The sequence below is a fragment of the Camarhynchus parvulus genome, chromosome 5 (genome assembly GCF_901933205.1).
Source record: "Camarhynchus parvulus chromosome 5, STF_HiC, whole genome shotgun sequence".
Classification (NCBI taxonomy): Eukaryota; Metazoa; Chordata; class Aves; order Passeriformes; family Thraupidae; genus Camarhynchus; species Camarhynchus parvulus.
In genome coordinates, this window is record NC_044575.1 from 60,149,560 (window position 1) to 60,166,414 (window position 16,855).

The 16,855-nt window shown below is 52.5% G+C and overlaps 3 protein-coding genes across 3 annotated transcripts; 1 reads left to right on the plus strand and 2 right to left on the minus strand.

The window, feature by feature from the left end:
* Positions 1 to 982: 982 nt before the first annotated feature.
* On the minus strand, positions 983 to 2,506 carry MGAT2 (alpha-1,6-mannosyl-glycoprotein 2-beta-N-acetylglucosaminyltransferase). Its single transcript, XM_030950173.1, has one exon. The coding sequence runs from the start codon at positions 2,463 to 2,465 to the stop codon at positions 1,119 to 1,121; it is 1,347 nt and encodes a 448-aa protein (XP_030806033.1). The 5' UTR covers positions 2,466 to 2,506; the 3' UTR covers positions 983 to 1,118.
* Positions 2,507 to 3,649: 1,143 nt separating this feature from the next.
* Positions 3,650 to 12,582, minus strand: LRR1 (leucine rich repeat protein 1). The gene is made up of 4 exons (XM_030950354.1): positions 12,346 to 12,582; positions 12,174 to 12,272; positions 8,106 to 8,833; positions 3,650 to 4,795 (listed from the first exon to the last, which is right to left on the minus strand). Exons 1-4 carry the CDS (start codon positions 12,520 to 12,522, stop codon positions 4,552 to 4,554), a joined length of 1,248 nt encoding a protein of 415 aa, XP_030806214.1. The 5' UTR covers positions 12,523 to 12,582; the 3' UTR covers positions 3,650 to 4,551.
* Positions 12,583 to 14,618: 2,036 nt separating this feature from the next.
* Positions 14,619 to 15,223, plus strand: RPS29 (ribosomal protein S29). The gene is made up of 3 exons (XM_030949423.1): positions 14,619 to 14,780; positions 14,920 to 15,019; positions 15,099 to 15,223. Exons 1-3 carry the CDS (start codon positions 14,719 to 14,721, stop codon positions 15,105 to 15,107), a joined length of 171 nt encoding a protein of 56 aa, XP_030805283.1. The 5' UTR covers positions 14,619 to 14,718; the 3' UTR covers positions 15,108 to 15,223.
* The last annotated feature ends 1,632 nt before the right edge of the window (positions 15,224 to 16,855 follow it).

Sequence of the window (16,855 nt, forward strand, 5' to 3'; positions counted from 1 at the left end):
TGTGTGTGTGGTTTCAGAGTTCAGCAGGAGCCACAGCTGCCCACAACACGTGCCCTGCCCTCCCTGGTGGCACATCCTGCTGGAGCTTTGCTGGGTTCAGTTTAACCCCCTCAGCTTTTTGGGAGAGCTCTCCGAGGGTGAGGCTCCAGCACCAGCCTGACCCAGTGGAACAGAACACAGAGCAATTACCTTGCACAACTGTGGTTAAATTACCCCTGGACAAAGAAAAAAAGCAGCATTTTCTTTCTCTGACATATTTCTGTGTTCTACAAAAGCTGCTGAGGTGCTTCTGCCACAGCTGAGTTCACAGAGGAGCGGCACTGAAGCTGCTGGAGCATTCACAGATGGCTCCGTGGCCCCAGCTCAGCCCCTTCCCACCACACACCAGCACCTTTCAGTTTTCACACAGCTAATCTGAAACAACTTAAAAAAAAAAAAATCCAAACAAAAGAGGTGCTGTGCCACCAATTTGCTAAATTTGCTACTCTTTTCTGCCTCAATTAATGAGTATCATTAAAAATGGGAGTGATGGCACGTGCCCAGCCCTCGGGATTAAAGAAGGGAAACTCCCCCCTCCTTCCCACCCTGACTCTTTAGGAACACGAGGTGACATCATCTTTTTGCTGACAATCAAGAACTTCTCTAGGCTTACAAAACAACGGAATTTTTTATTTCGGCAGAACTAAAAAAATCATATATTTATCTACATCGTAGTAAAAACAATGAGATTTATTTTCTTTTCATCCTTCATATATTCATCGACACGGCGCAACCGAACCGGGACTCGGGGATCGGGCGTGAGATGACCCCGGGTGGGAGCCCAGGCACCACCAGAGCTTTGAAGCACCAAAAAAGATGCACTTAAAAGTGTTCTCCTCCTCCTCCTCCTCCCAGCAAACACAGCAGCGGGTCACTTTTTGCGTAGGGGCTGCAGCACGTCACCCGTTTCCAAAACGTGGTTGCCAAACATGAGAGATTACTATTTTGGGACACCTTTAACAAGAATGTTTATTCATATTAAAGCAGAAACCAACTCATAAATGCTGTTTATACACGTGTGTGCCTGGAAAGGACACAATGGAACAAGTCAAGGAGAAAAGGCGCTGCGAGGAGGATCCTCACTGGAGTCTGCGGTAGCTCTTACAGAGTTCGTGGTCCCTGATGTCTCCCCACCCTCCGTTCTTGACGTGAGGGGACAGAGGAGCCATGGAGTACCTTTTACTGACACTCATCGCCTCGGGAAACAGGTACTGCTGGTTGCTGTTCAAGAGGGAGTCGATTTTGGCACTCTGGGTGGACGGTCTGCAGGATTTCTTGTGGTGCATGCCACAGTCCCCCGTGTGAAAAATCCTGGGGATTTCGGGAACCAGCACTTTCCAGAACTTTGGAAGACAAGAGACAGTCAAGTGCTGCAGAGTCCAGTCCCAGTTGTAGTCATCGTAGGTGCAGAAGGCGTCCGTGCACTCGATGAGCTTCTGGTAGGTGTCTCTGCCGAAGGCCATGCCCATGTTGTGCTCCGTGGACTTCCACGTCTTCATCTCCACCTTGTCGGCGCGGCCGGCGAAGCCGCCCCGCACGGGGCTGTAGGTGCCCAGCGACACGAGCTGGCACTCGGGGCACTCGCGCTGGCGCAGCGCCCAGAGCCGCTTGAGGACGTGGTAGAAGTCGGGCGCCAGGTAATGATCCTCCTCCAGGAAGAGCACGGGCCCCGCGTGCTCCCGCAGCGCCCGCACGCGCTCCCACACGAAGTGCAGCTTCCACCACCAGTGGTGCTTGGTCTGCGCGAAGCGCGCCTCGCGGTAGTGCCCGAACGAGTCCGGGAACTCGGCGTTGATGCAGCCCAGCCGCAGCGCCGCCGCCTTGCCCACGTCGCGGGGGCAGTCGCGGGGGTCGTGGCCCGGGAACTCGCGCGGGTACAGCTGGATGCTGAACGGGAAGAACACCTGCAGCACCGGGCAGAAGTCCACGCGGGCCGCCAGCCGGTTCAGCTCCTCGGCCCACAGGTCGTGGCTCAGCACCAGCAGCACGTTCTCCACGCCCGGCGCCCGCCGCAGCGACTCGAGCAGCAGCCGCAGGTGCTCGGCGCGGTCGTGCACCTGCACCACGAGCACCACGTCGGGCCGCGCCGGGAAGCGCCCGGCGTTCCGCACCGGCTGGTCGAAGTTCAGGCGGTACACGAGCGAGCGGTAACTCAGCGTCGCGTTCTCGGACAGCACCTCCGCCGCCACGGCGGCCGACGCGTTGGCGACGGGGCGGCGCGGTACCGCCGGCGGGGGCTCGCTGACCCGCGGCGGCTCCCCGGTGCTACCGGGACCGCCCCGCTGCTGCTGCTGCTGCTGCTGCTGCTGCTGCTGCTGCTGCTGCCGCCGCCGCCCGCCGCCGCCGGTGCCCCAGAGCGCCAGGGCGCAGAGCGCCAGCGCCAGCGCCAGCAGCAGCACCTTGCGCTTGTAGACGCGCAGCCGCATCGTCCCGGCGGCGGCGGCCCCGCTCCGCCGCTCCCGCCGCCGCCGCCGCCGCCGCTCCCGCTCCCAGCGCGCCCGCGCCGCCGCCGCCCCGCGCGCACACGTCGCCGCTCCCCATTGGCCGCCGCTGCGGCGACCGCGGCCTCGCCATTGGTCGGAGCAGCCATCAATCAACTCCTCGGCGCTTCCGCCGCGCAGGGGGGGCCGCGCAGCCGCCGCAGCCGCACCGCGCTCTGATTGGGCGGCGCCGGGAGGGGGCGGGGCCAAGTCGTGAGGGGAGGACGGGTAGGGGCGGCGGAATCCTTCGGGATTGGGGAAAAAAACGGAAAATAACTCTGGAAATGCGAGGAAAACACACGGAAACCAGCCGGGAGCCGCGGGAGTAACATAAAAAAAAAATAAGTGAATGCTAGGGTTGAAAAACTGCACGTTAAAAAGCATTCTGCAATGACAAGAATAAGGCGAGGAGAACTCATTCTAGAAATGCAGGAATAAGATAAAATCACTGTAGGATTGGAAGAATAAGATAAAATAACTCTAAGATGGAAAGAAAAAAAAAATCTAAAATTTACAGAATAAAATAAAATAATTCTAGATTTGAAAGATTAGGATTATGAAACCATTGTTGAATGGTAAGAATTAAAAAATTCAGATTAATTAATTCTAGAGTCACAAGTATAAAATGACTCCAAAGTTTTCAACATCAATGTAAGAGCAAAATAATTCCAGAATTGCAAGAAAAAGGTAAGGAAACCATCCTAGATCCCTGCAGGGATGGGGACTCCATCAGTGCCCCATGCCAAACCCCCTTTCCATGGAGAAATCTTCCCAAAATCCAAACTAAACCTCCCCAGCAGGCACTCAGTGTGCTCCGAGCCATCACATCTTCCAGGGAATGGGATTCCTAAAAACTTCTTAAAATAAAATAATCCTAGATTTGAAAGATTTAGGATTATGAACCCCATTCTTGAATGGTAAGAATTAAAAAAAATCAGATTAATTAATTCTAGAATCACAAGTGTTTGTTCCCTGCTGTTCCCATCTCCCAGACAAGACAGGAAATACAAGAATTTGTGGATATGCTCAACATTTTGGTGTCATCCCCAGAAAAACACCAGCAGTTAATTCCTGGAATAGACTGGATGAAAACCCTTCAGACAAAACACAATCCACACATGCATGGAAGGCTTTCAAAATTTAATCAGTCAACACAGTGAAACAAATTCCAGAATGGTTAAAACAGGAGGATTAAGAAACAAAGTTTCAGGCACATATTTAGAAAAAAGACATTTCTGGTATCACAAAGAAAGAAACCCCAAAAACAAAACCCAGCAATGCTGGTCCCTGCTCCGAGTGGGAATGTTGTAACAGAACCTTTAAAAAAAGAAGCACCTGGGATTCCACAACTGCTCTGGATGTGGTTTCTCCTCCCCTGGCAAGAGGGGAGTGCAGCGCTGGCCTGGCAGAGCTCACATGGGCAAGTCTGGGATAAATTCACATTCCCTTTGTCCTTCCAAGAAGGAACCACTTACCCACAAACCCAGAAACCCCGAGAACACAGGGAAAAGGGGAAATACCTTCCAAGGAAGGTTCTCTCCAGCTCAACACTGCTTGGTGCTCCAGGCAGAGGAGATTCCAGAGGGGGAGAAGAGCCAGGCCAGGCCAGGCCATGTCCCCTCCCTCCCAAAGGGGCAGAAGAGCCAGGCCAGGCCAGGCTGTGTCCCCTCCCTCCCAGAGGGATTTGTCTCCAGAGGGGGAGAAGGTCAGGCTGTGTCCCCTCCCTTCCAGAGAAGGAGAAGAGCCAGGCCAGGCCAGGCCAGGCCATGTCCCCTCCTCCCAGAGGGGCAGAAAAAAAATAGGTCAGGCCAGGTCAGGCTGTGTCCCCTTGCTCCCAGAGGGGCAGAAGAGCCAGGCCAGGCCAGGCCAGGCCAGGCCATGCCAGGCCGTGTCCCCTCCCTCCCAGAGGGATCTGTCCCTGCAGGGAGCTCCGGTGACACCGTAGGTGACACCTCCAGGCTCCTCCCTCCCCAGGCAGCCCGTCCTGGCCGGTGTCAGCCATCCTGGCTGGTGTCAGCCATCCTGGCTGGTGTCAGCCGTGGTGCCTGTCCAGGAACTGGGAGTAGCAGTGCAGGGAGCAGAAGTAGCAGAGCACGGGCGCGTCGGTGCCGCCCATGTTGTCCACGAGCACCACGGTGTGCGCCACGTGGTGCAGGTTCATGGTCACCGTGATCTGGATGAAGCTGCTCAGGCAGGCGCTCCCGCACCGACACGTCTTGGCCACCTCCAGATCCTTGCACAGGTGGGAAGGGAGCAGGTGGCAGCCATAAGGGATCCTGTGGGATGGGAGGAGACAGGCTGAGCCAATGCCTTCAGTTGCAGCTTTCAGGTTTTCCAGACTCTGCACTGCACTGGTGAGTGTATATATATATATATGTGTATATATATATGTGTGTGTATATATATGTAAATGTACATATTTTATATATATATACACATCTCTATATATATACACACATAAATATATGTATATATTTACATATGTGTATATATACACATATATGTATATATATACATATATTTATATATATGTATTTATCTACATATATTAAAAAATTATATATATACATGTGGTTATTAATTGTTGAGGCATTGTAAGGTCCTCAGGAAGAGGTGAGAGATGAGAATTGACTCCAAGTTCTCAGAAGGCTGATATATTATATTATATTATATTATATTATATTATATTATATTATATTATATTATATTATATTATATTATATTATATTATATTATATTATATTATATTATATTATATTATATTATATTATATCTGTTATGTTATATTATGTTATATTATGTTGCATTATATGGTGTTATATTATATGAAAATGATATACCAAAACTATACTAAAGAAAGGAGAAATCAGAAGGCTAGAAAAGAAATGATAATAAAATCCCTATGACTGACCAGAGTCTTGACACAGCTGGACTGGGATTGGTCACTAATTAAAACAATTCACATGGAACCAATCAGAGATGCACCTGTTGGTGAGCAACCTCCAAACTACAATCTAAGCAATCAGATAATTATTGTTTGCATTTCTTTTCTGAGGCTTCTCAGGAGAAAAATCCTGGCAAAGGGATTTTTCATAAAATATGACAATGACATGCACGCACATGTATAACTCTGAACTTCATATAAAGTGTCAGCAGCTTCTCCTCACAGCTCAGTCCCACAGAACAATCCTTTTCCTCTCCTCAGGCACACAGAACAATCCTTTCCCAGCCCCAGAAGCAAGGGCACCACTTTGGGACCAAAAGTGTAAAACCAGCGAACTGAGGAGAGCAAACTGAGAGGGTGGGACTGCAAAACCTGGAGCTGAAGTTGGACAATGAACCCCAATATGGAAATGGACCAAAACTTATAAAAGTGTGGAAACTTGTGACTCTGAGTCCATCTTGGGTGTAGCCCTGCCTGGGCTCTTGTACTGCCCAAGGTGGATCCTGTGAAGGCCTTTTAATAAATCCCTGCTTTATTCCTTTAACTCTGTCCAGCCTCTGTTCCAGGGAGCCTCTCCAGGCATCACACAGACACGGAAAACCAGAGATTTGGGACTGAAATGCCACTTCCTGAGATTTTTAGGAATGAAATTTCCAATTTTAGGACTGAAATGCCACTTCCCAAGGCAGCCCTAAGGACATGAACTCCGGGAAACACCCAACAGGGAGCTCACAGCAATCCTGGCAGCCTGGGCCACAGCCAGCTAGGGAATTAGAAAGATTAAGAGTAATGAGAATTAGAGAATTAAAGGAAGATTAAGAGTAATGAGACAACTGGGCAGGTTCTGTTCTTCCCTCACTCTCTGTGCCTCACCCTGGCCTGACGCAGCACCCACCATTTACTCCTGCCTCTTACACCGAGGAGTAGCAGTGCTAAAACACAACTCAGAGAAAGCAGGAGATAAACTGAGCCTTTTGCAGCAGCACTGTCCTGCAGGCAGGGAATGAAAAGTTCTCCTGCTCCACAGCTATCTCCATCCCTCGTACCAGCAATGACATCCAGAGTCAGGAAGGGGAATTGCTCCTTTTGGAATTCACAGAGGAGCAGTGTCAAGCTTGGGGTACAAAGTCAGTAATTCCCCTGAGGAATTCTGTCGGGGTGCTGAAGTGTGGGGCTCAGCAGTGCCCAGCTGGCACTCCAAACTCAGCACAGATCCCACTGACTCACATCCTGCCTCCACCTACACATTCCCAAGTTTTCCACACAGCTAAGACTCCTCTGGGCTTTCTTTTTCACCACCTTAATTTCAGAACACCCTTTTTTCTGGGAAAAACATAATCAAGAACTCTGGTACTTTCCCAGAATGAAGACTGATTTCCAAACATTATTTTTGCACCTTCTCCTTCTGTTTCGTCCCTTTCTCAAGGTTTTTACAGTAACTGAAATCTGACCAGTGCTGAGGGGTTTCTAGAGGTAGAAAAAAAGCATTAATATTGACATCAAACCCACTGCAATTTATATAAAGTTGGGAAAGGAGACATGTGGGGTTTAATTATAAAATCAGCAAGGTCAGCAGTGATTCGCCCAGAACATGTGGTGGCTCAGCTCCCTTCAGGGTGTGCCTGTGGATGCCTTTGGTGCAAATTTCTGGACAATTACCCCAGGTTTATGGGCTCTGCCCACCCTCAAGGCAGGAACAGGCACAGGATGAAGATTAGGGACACTTCCAGCCTCTATCTCCTCTCTTCCTGTGCCAAATTTCCATCTTTGTGCTCCCTTCCCACCCAGAGCAGGGTGGGAGCAGCAGCTGCTGGTACCTGGAGGCTCCTGGTACACGAAGGATCAGGGGTGGGGGAAGAGGAAGGAGCTGAGAACAAACAGCAGCCTGGGAGGGTGGGATTCACTTGGTGAAATCATATTTTTTAAACTTCCTATGAGCTGGGCTCTCTGAATAAGTCAGAACACCCTCACTCCAACACCAAGGGAAATGAGGAGCTGAAGGAAAACCTATGGCAGGGGAAAGCCTGCAAAAGAAGTGGCTCAGGGTTGTAGAATTGATTCCCTTTTCCCAAAGTTGGCCAAAAATATTCTGTTCATGCCCCTTTGGTGGATGAAAACACTTCAATCTCTGCCTTTCCTTAAATGCTTAAAAAGGCACCAATTATCCTTATCCTGGTGATTTGACAAGTGGAATTTAAAGGGATTTTGATCTTATGAAGTTAATAGGTGAGAAAGTATGTAGGGGGAGAGAACAGAAGTAAATAAAGGTCGTATAGAGAGTAATCTTACCCCCTAAAGAGCTGCAGCTGGATTAACTAGTAAAGAGTAGGAGCAGGCCTGACTTTAACAGGCTGCACCTGTAGCCAATAAGAAGCGTGTTACAAAAGAGTGGATTGGTTGGGTAAGGGGAATTGGAGTCACTTGGCTGCTGCAAGGACAAGGAAGAGTCAGTGCCCAGAGGAGCCTCCTACAAACATCAAGGAGGTGTGAAACTCTAGCAATGTGGAACCCTTGCAATGTACTGACAATAGAACTTTTGCACTCCAATGACAACAAAAGCAGGCACTGAGGGCAAAGGAAGGGAGCAGGTGAGGGAGGACAGGTGTGAAGGAGCAGTGCCAGCTGTGCCTCCCTGCCCTTACCTGTGATTGACCGTGGCCCTGGCAGCACACTCCAGCAGAGTCAAGGGGATCTTCAGCTGGATGTTGGGAACCAGCGGGTTGGGCTGCTCAAAGGGATTCCCAAAGAGGTCCAGGTTCTCCAGGGAGAGGTTCCTGAAGTCCCAGGGCAGGAAGGGCAGCTTGTTGCGCGCGGCCGACAGGAAGCGCAGGCGGCTGAGCTGCCCGATGCGGCAGGGCAGGCGCAGCAGGGCGTTGTCGTCCAGCCGCAGCTGCACCAGGCCCCGCAGCTGGCAGAACTCCAGCGGCAGGGCCTGGATCTGGTTCTGGCTCAGGTCCAGCAGCTGCAGGGATTTCTGCAGGCCCGAGCTGCACAGGGCCCCACTGAAGGCCTCCAGGTGGTTGTCGTGCAGGTCGAGCTCCTGCAGGCACACCAGGTCCCCCAGCGTGGCCGGCAGCTGCTTGATGTGGTTGTGGCTCAGGTCCAGCTTGCGCAGCCTCCGCAGGCACAGCACCCTGCTGTCGATCCTGGCCAGCTTGCAGTACGAGGTCTGCAGGTGCTCCAGGGAGAAAGGGAAGCTCTTGGTGAGGGGATAATCCCTCCTGGAAGTGATGATCATTTTGGTTTTGGGCTTCTCCACATCGGAGTTCTTTGCTGGGACCAGAGGTGAGAGAGGGAGGACGCCGGTGTCGTTGCCTTGGTGAGCCAGTCTCACGGCTGAAAGGAAAGTCTTTAAATTGATCACATTTGCCTGCAGGGGAACACAAGGCTGGAGTTAAAAGTTCATTATCCTGGTTGTTAACACTCTCTGAGCTGTTCTATGTGTCTCACTCAGCAGGGCAGTGCGATGGGAGGGGGAACAGCTCTGTTATGAACAGTCCTGGTCTGACTGTGCTGCAGCACCCAGGGCAGGAGCAAAGCACCAAATCCACAGCTGGAAGTGAAGTACAGAAAAAAAACCCTGATGCACTGGGAGCTCCCAAAAATCCACCAGGATAAAGGACTGTTACAAACACACATGGGGAAATCAGAGCTCTAAACCCTGAGGCAATAATTCCTGGAAGTTTCTAGGAAAGAAAAGGAGGGAAGCTGGGGTTGAATTCAGAAAACGGAAGGTGAAGTCAGTGCTCGTGGCCACACACAGCTCTGGCTGTGTCAGCAGCAGGCAGGAGGCAAATTCTTTGCAAAGACCAAATAATGCTTCAGTTGGAATACAATATTTTGGCCCTAGAATCCCAGGATGGTTTGGATTGGAAGAGATCCTAAATCCCATCCTCTTCAACCCCGTGCTGTGTCAGGGATACCTCCCACTGTCCCAGGCTGCTCCAAGCCCTGTTGTCCAACCTGGCTTGGGCACTGCCAGGGATCCAGGGGCAGCCCCAGCTGCTCTGGCAATTCCATCCCAGCCTCTCCCCACCCTCTTAGGGAACAATTCTCAATTCACAATACCCCATCCCATATTCCCTCTGGCAGTGCGGAGCCGTTAAAGGTTCCCACCAACTCTCAATATGAGAGTATCAAGTGATTTTTCTTTTAAATAAAGACCCAGAAAGCTCTGATGCATCTGTTGCACTGATTTGATTCGCTTCTAGGAACATTTGTGACCAAATCTTTCTCTTCTAGATCTTCCAGCAAGTCTCTGCTCGAGCTGATGTGCAGCTGACAGGCACTGAGCTGAAAAGTGAATTCTAAAATAAAAACCACATTGCAACCATGGAAGGAAAAGAAAAGAACTAACTTGGAGTTCTGAGAGCCCAGAGGTTGTCCTTGTGCTCTTAGCTGTCATTTGCCCAAGCCCAAGGACACATTTTGCACCTCAAAGACCATTTTGCTCCTAAATGTGTTTGTTGAGATCAAATTTGAGAGGGTTCAGAACTAGAGCACCCAGCACAAGAAAACAAAGATATTGGAGATAATCCTGGATGGAAATGTGGGAGGAAAAAAAACATTAGAGGTCAAACTTAACTGCATGTGTAAACTAAAATGATAATTGTCCTTAAGCATTCCAAGCACAACTCCTGCTGTGCCACCTGCCAGAGGTGGGGAGGATGCAAAACAAACACCTTTGGATCCAAGGTTATCCAGGGAAGCTGGGGCTGCCCCTGCATCCCTGGAAATGCCCCAGGCCAGGCTGGATGGGGCTTGGAGCAGCCTGGGACAGTGGAAGGGGGGGATGGGATGGGATTTAAGGTCCCTTCTATCCCAAACAGCCTGGGACTCTGGGACCACCAGCCCTCGTTATCTCAGCCAGCCTAACACACACATTTAGCTACAGAATTTCCCCTCAGTCCAGGCTGATTTGTGGCATTTCCAAGATCACTAAAATGGGAATTAAGTCCAAAAAGTCATCCAGATCTGTAAGGATCAAATGAAATCAATATTGCACACCAGACTGAAGCTACAGGCAGGATTTCTTTGCTCTCAAGCACAATTCCCTCCACAAGCCCTCCCTAAGGGCCATGTGAGATCTCCAAACCTCTTGTTGAGAAACCCTGAAAAAAAAAAAAAAAAACAAGAAAAAAGAAGAAAACAAATAATTACTTGCAATAATTACTTGGAAGAGCTCAGGATGAAATTTGCTGCCCCAAGCCCGAAGTCTCAGCCACACAGACAACGTTGGAAAAGGAGTTTAAATTGTGTTGATGCCTCCCAAGTGTGAGAGCTCTGAGACAATCGGAGCTGAGGTGGATCCAGGGAAGCAGGCTCAGACCTGCTGAAGGGAAACAAACCCCAGGAAACAGCCAGGATTTGTTATTTCTGCTCCAGGGGTGAATGCTCTGCACTGATGTTTCCCAACTCCACTCCTGAGCTGGCTGAGGGCAGCAAGTCCAGTGCCTGGCACAGCACAAGCGGGGGGATTTCACAGAACCAACACTCCAGTCTGTGGAAATCTCTTTTCCACAAAGTTTTTGTTCATCTTTGAGAGTTAAGGAGCTTTTCTGTAATGAATTAATAAAAATCTGGCAGAAAACTATGGAAAAGAGATTAAACACCTTAAATTTGGGGTCTGGAGGTGGAGAGCTTAAAAGGAACCTGTAATGTTTTCAGATAAACTTTTTGATTTTCAGTCTTCAACAGAAAAATTCAGAGTAAAGGAAGCAGAAGTTATTCTGAATCTAATACAAAAGCCTTAATTTTTCCAAACTACAGAGCACATTGGCTTCTAATAGGAAAAAAATAACTGGGTTTGGTGTCTTCCCTTCCTATTTAACCCTTTAAGAGGTTCATAAAATTAAGGCTGCATTCCTCAGAGTCAGGCAACAGAAAAGAAAAAGGATTTTCTAAACCACCAATCAACATTATTTGCTTTTATTTACACAGCCTGACTCTAAAGCTTTAGGTAAGAACGCAGAGGTTGTAGAAAGCCTGTCCCATTTTTCTCTCCTATAGGACTACAAAAGATTCCTGCAATAGGCACAGGAGAAAAGGACACGAGAATTTAGTGATAATATGATTTTTTTGATGAATTTAGAGCTGTTAAAAACATTTTACAAATCCTCTGGGAACGGTGAGTAAATACAGAGGTATTTGAAATAAGGGGAGATGGTGCCTGTGCCTGCTCTGTGTGTGCTTTGAAAGCCACGGTGAGCACTGATGGTTTTGTCCATGGAAACAAGAGGATTCTCAATTTTTTTTCCATGAGAAAGACTGTAGGGAACAACAATTTCATGGGAATTGAGCTGAGGGAATGCGGGATTTAAGGCCAAACACCAACATTGCATAAGAAATCTGAAAAAAGCTTTTTCTAAAGAAGCTGTGAGGCAAAGCATGAGAATGAACTGAAGGAGCAGAGTTAGAACAGAGCCCAGAAAAGAGGGAATGGCTCCCACTGCCAGAGGACAGGGATGGGTGGGAGATCGGGAATTGGGAATTCCTGGCTGGGCTGGAATTGCCAGAGCAGCTGGGGCTGCCCCTGGATCCCTGGCAGTGCCCAAGGCCAGGCTGGACATTGGGGCACCCTGGGACAGTGGAGGTGTTCCTGCCATGGCAGGGGCGGCACTGGACGGGATTGAGGGTCCCTTCCCGCCTCGGCGCGGGGGTCAGAGCCCGGTGAGCCGCGGCCCCGCCGCCGTTCCCGGTGCCGGTCCCACCTTGCTGAGGCACAGATCCACCGCGGGCTCCCGCAGCCGCACCGTGGCCTTTCCCTCCTCCACGAAGCGCGTGAAGAGCCGCTCCACGTTCTGCTGCACCTGCGGGCACAGCGGGCTCAGCGGCCTCCCCGGGGCACCCCCGCCGCGTCCCGGCCCCCGCCGCCGTCCCCACCTTGTACCGAGCCCCGCCGCGGTCCCGCGCCGTGCACACCATGAGGTAAATCTCGGCACCGGCAGCGCCGGGCGGGCGCCCGAGCGACAGCAGTGCCCGCGCGGCGCGGCCGCGGCCCCGCAGCCCGCAGGTGGGCAGGAGCCGGCTGAGCACCTCCACCTCGCACTGCAGCCGCATCCCGGCCCGGCCCCGGTACCGGCAACGGCCCCGGCCCGCGCTCGGCGGGCGGCGCCGCCGGGGGCCTCCCGCGCTGAGCGCGCACAGGCGCCCGCTGTGCTGCGCCTGCCCGCCGCGCTGCCAGCCCGCCGCGCTGCCCGGTCCCGCCCGCCGCCCGCTGAGGGGCGCGGGGCCGCCCGGTCAGCGGGATCGCGGGGCGGGAAGGGAGGGCGGTGGTTCCGGTGGTACCGGCGGCAGCGGCCGCACCGGCAGCGGCGGGCAGCCCGCCGAGCGCGGGCCCTCCGCGCAGCGCCGTCCGCGCGGGGCGGGCCGCGGGCACCTCCTGCTGGAGGCGGCTGGTGCGGCTTGGCGGGACGGGGAGACGGGCGGCGGGAGCGGCGGGGCGTGAGGGGACGCGGGGAGTGAGGGGACACGGGGAGAGAGGGGACACGGGGAGTGAGGGGCCATGAACTGTGAGAGGACGCGGAGTGTGCGAGGATATGGGAGTGAGGGGACACGGGGAGTGAGGGGACACGGGGAGTGAGGGGACACTGGGTGTGAGAGGACGCGGGGTGTGAGGGGACAGAGTGTGAGGAGACATGGAGTGTGAGGGGACGTGTAGGAGCTGAGAGGACGCGGGTGTGAGAGGACATGGGCGTGTGAGAGGACATAGAGTGTGAGGGGACATTGAGGATACGAGGGGATGCTGAAGATGTGAGAGTGCATGGAGGTGTGAAGAACATGGGGTTGTGAATGGACATGGAGCTGAGAGGACACGGGGGTTTGAGGGGATATGGAGGATGGGGACATGGAGGGTGTGAAGAAGGGACATGGGGGGTCAGGGGACGTGGGGAGTTGAGGGAGGACACTGAGGAGCTGAAGGTGTTGCCGAATCTTAGGGACTCTTAAACACGAACGAGTCAGGTTTAGAAAGGTGACATTGTTTATTCTCTGCAGGGTGCAAGGTGGAAATTGTCCACAAATAAGCGCGCCAGGGAATAAAAAGCAAAATTTATTCGTAAGGTTTACATAAATCCACCCAACCAATCCCCAGTTCCTGCCTACCTAATACGCAGTCATGGCCAAGCACAACATAAAATATAAAGTTTTCCATAAACATCAAGTAAAGCATAAAACATGTGGTGATGTGTTGGCTTTGGAAAGAGGGGTTAAAGGGGAGAGTGGTACGAAGAGCAAGAGGGAGCAGAGGAAGGGCCAGAGAATTCTGTGTAAGGACATGGAGGGGACATAGGGGAGATGAAGGGATGGTGGGTGTGAGGGGACACACAGGAGCTGAGGGGACATGGGAAGCTGATGCGACAGGCGTTGAGGGCAGGTGGGTGTGATAGCAGCAGCTGAGGCTTGGTAAGCGACAGGAAGGCTTAGGTGAGGCTTGGTGTCGGCGCCATGAGGCGGCTTTTTTGAGCACAAGAAGCGGCATTGGGAGAAAAACCAACCAAACTCGGGGAGGCGTTTGCTGATTGTTTGTGCAGATGTATTATTAGAGGGCAGGATTGGTGTTTGAGATTTGCTCGGCGCAGTGAATTGTGTAGTTGAGCGGTGCGGGGTTGTTGGGGTTTTTGTTCAGTAGGAGGCAGTGTGTTGCGTGTGTGTGTTTTGGGGTGAAAAGGGGTTTTTGGAGTTTTTGTTGGGTATTTAGGGTGTGTTATTTATTAGTAGTGTGTGGCAAAAGGTGAGCCCCCGTCTCCCTATCTTGCCCGTGTCTGTCTGGCGTGGCTATTCACAGACGCGGTCCATCCACTGACCGCCACGGGAGCTTCCCTGCTCCATCTCTGACACCTCCACCGGGTCTCGTGCCTCGTCAAAGCGACCTTTCCCACGGTCACCGTATCGATACCGGTTTTAAGTTGAAGGTTGGGCGCCCCACTCCAGGGTCCCACATAGCACACGTCAGCCCAGAACCCCGGGCTCAAGCGATCCGTTGGGCTCAGTCTCCCCCACGGCTAGGATTACAGACGCGCGCCACTACGTCCGACGCGCTGAAGCTGCTCCGACAGCAATACGAGCTTCGGCTGCGCTGACGTCACGGGATGGGCGGAGCTGCACCGCCCACTGCGTGACGTCACTGAGCGGGCCCACCCACAGCTCTGGCGGCGCAGGGCGGGAAGCGGGAGCCGCGCGGTGCACGCCGGGAGGCGCCGTGAGGGGTATAAGGGCGGGCGGCCGCCGCCATCTTTCTCTCGGCACCGCGCAGCCATGGGTCACCAGCAGCTCTACTGGAGCCACCCCAGGAAGTTCGGGCAGGGCTCTCGCTCTTGGTTAGTACCGCTCCTTGACCCCCTCGGGTCGTGGCTGCCGTCTCACCGCCCTGCCTCGCTGCCCTTTCCCCTCACTTTCCCCCCCTCCTCCCCGGCGCCATTCCCCGCCCTCACGCGCCTCTCTCTGTTCCCCTCCCAGCCGCGTGTGCTCCAACCGCCACGGCCTCATCCGCAAGTACGGGCTGAACATGTGCCGGCAGTGCTTCCGCCAGTACGCCAAGGACATCGGCTTCATCAAGGTGAGCCCCGCGGCTGCGGGAAGGGCCTCGGGGGTGCCCGATCCCGCTGACTCCCCTCGTGTCTCTCGCTCTCTTGCAGCTGGACTGAGCGCCGGGAGGATGAGGCGACAGCCAGGAGCTCTCGGAGCGTCCCAGGGCCTCCCTGACACATCTGCAGCGTCTCGGCTCAGTCTTACCTAATAAATGGTCTCCTAACCCAGCTGATCCGTGCGTGTTTCCCTTCTGTGCTGGTTTTGGCGGCTCTGGGGGTTCTTTGTACAGGGCTGCTCTTGGCGTGTAGGGGCTGCCCTGCTCTGCTCGGCTTCCCAAACTTCCACTACCCCGGGCTGCCCCAAGCCCTGACCAGCCTGGCCTGGGGCACTTGCAGGGATCTGGGGCAGCCACGGCTGCTTTGGAGGGAGTGCGGTTAAGACACACTTAAGTGTGCCAGAAGTCTGGAATTCCAAGTTCTTTGGGATTCTGAGTGTCTGGGTGCTCTTCTGCTTTTCACTGCCCTTGCTGTGAGGGGACTGAGCAGGGAAATGCTCTGCTCACCCCTGGGGTCCCAAATGCTGCTCCCTCCCAGCTGAGTGCTTTGCAGATCTTTGGGAATGCCCAGGAGCCTGTTTTGTCCCCCTGGCTGTGACATTGGTGTGATGAGGGAGTGGGAGCAAACCCAGGTGTGCCCGTAGCAAAAGCTGAAGGGCTGTGGGGTTATCACTGAATTTGGGATGGTTTGGGCTGGAAGGGACTTTAAAGCCCATTCCAGTCCTGTGCCCTGGGCAGGGACACGGGGCACTGGATGGTGAGGAAGCAGCTCCTTCCATGTGTGCCACAGGGATGAGGATGTGGCATCATTGGGAGCCCTGGGCAAGGGTTGGCTTTCCTCACCAGGAGGTGGTTGGGCCTCTCATTTTGCGTGAGAAATGGTTATCAGAAAATGCTTCAGTGTGAAGGTTCTACACTAAAAAATAAAAATATTCAGTTGCCCTGGTGGTGGTTTTGGGCTTTCCTCTCTCTCCAGTTTTTGTTGATGTATGCAGGGAGGGTAATCCTGTGGGATGTGTTTGTTTGGCTTCAGTGTGGTTCTGAAAAAACACAAAACCTCATTGTCTTTTTAACCAAAATACTGAATTTCTAGGGGGGTTTTAACTGAGGTGTAAAATTTCAGGGGAACACAAAATCAGTGAGGATGCAGAAGGTGATGGGAGGGTCTGTGCAGCTCCCACTGCTGGGTCCATCTTTCCTCCTGCTGCCTCTCAGAGGTGCTGAGGCACTTCCCAGTGGGAAATCCGTGCTTTTCCCAACATGATGGACACAGGAGGATGCTCCATGCTGGGCACCACTGAGAGCCTTGGAAGTGGCAGCAGGATTGGGATTTTTTGGTTTCTAAAACCTGTTCAAGCCAGGCAGGGAATTGTAATGGATTTGGGATAATTTTCCCTGTGCTGCCCCGAGGATCTGGGCCCCAAATCTCTGCCAGAACTTTTTTTTTTTTTTCCTCATTATGGAAAACAAAAATAAATAGTTGGGGATGGTAATTGCAAGGCAAATCCCTACTGAAACCAAAGCTAAAATATGTTTTTTTAAATTACCTTGTAACCATCCAAATACCTCTCTTGGCACCTAATTTTGTGAAATTACAAAATGACAATTGCCTTTTCCCTGTTGTGTTGTTCCCATCTTTTAAGCCTCGGGAGAAGGTGGTGCAGGACAAGCTGTAATTCCTTTTTACCTCATTGCTGCCTCTACCAGGTATTTATTGCCCAATATACAACGAAGATGAGGTGCCAAAACCTTGAATTTCCCGAGCTCAGTGTGGAAATTGCGTTTTGTTCCTGGTGGCTCCAGTCCCTG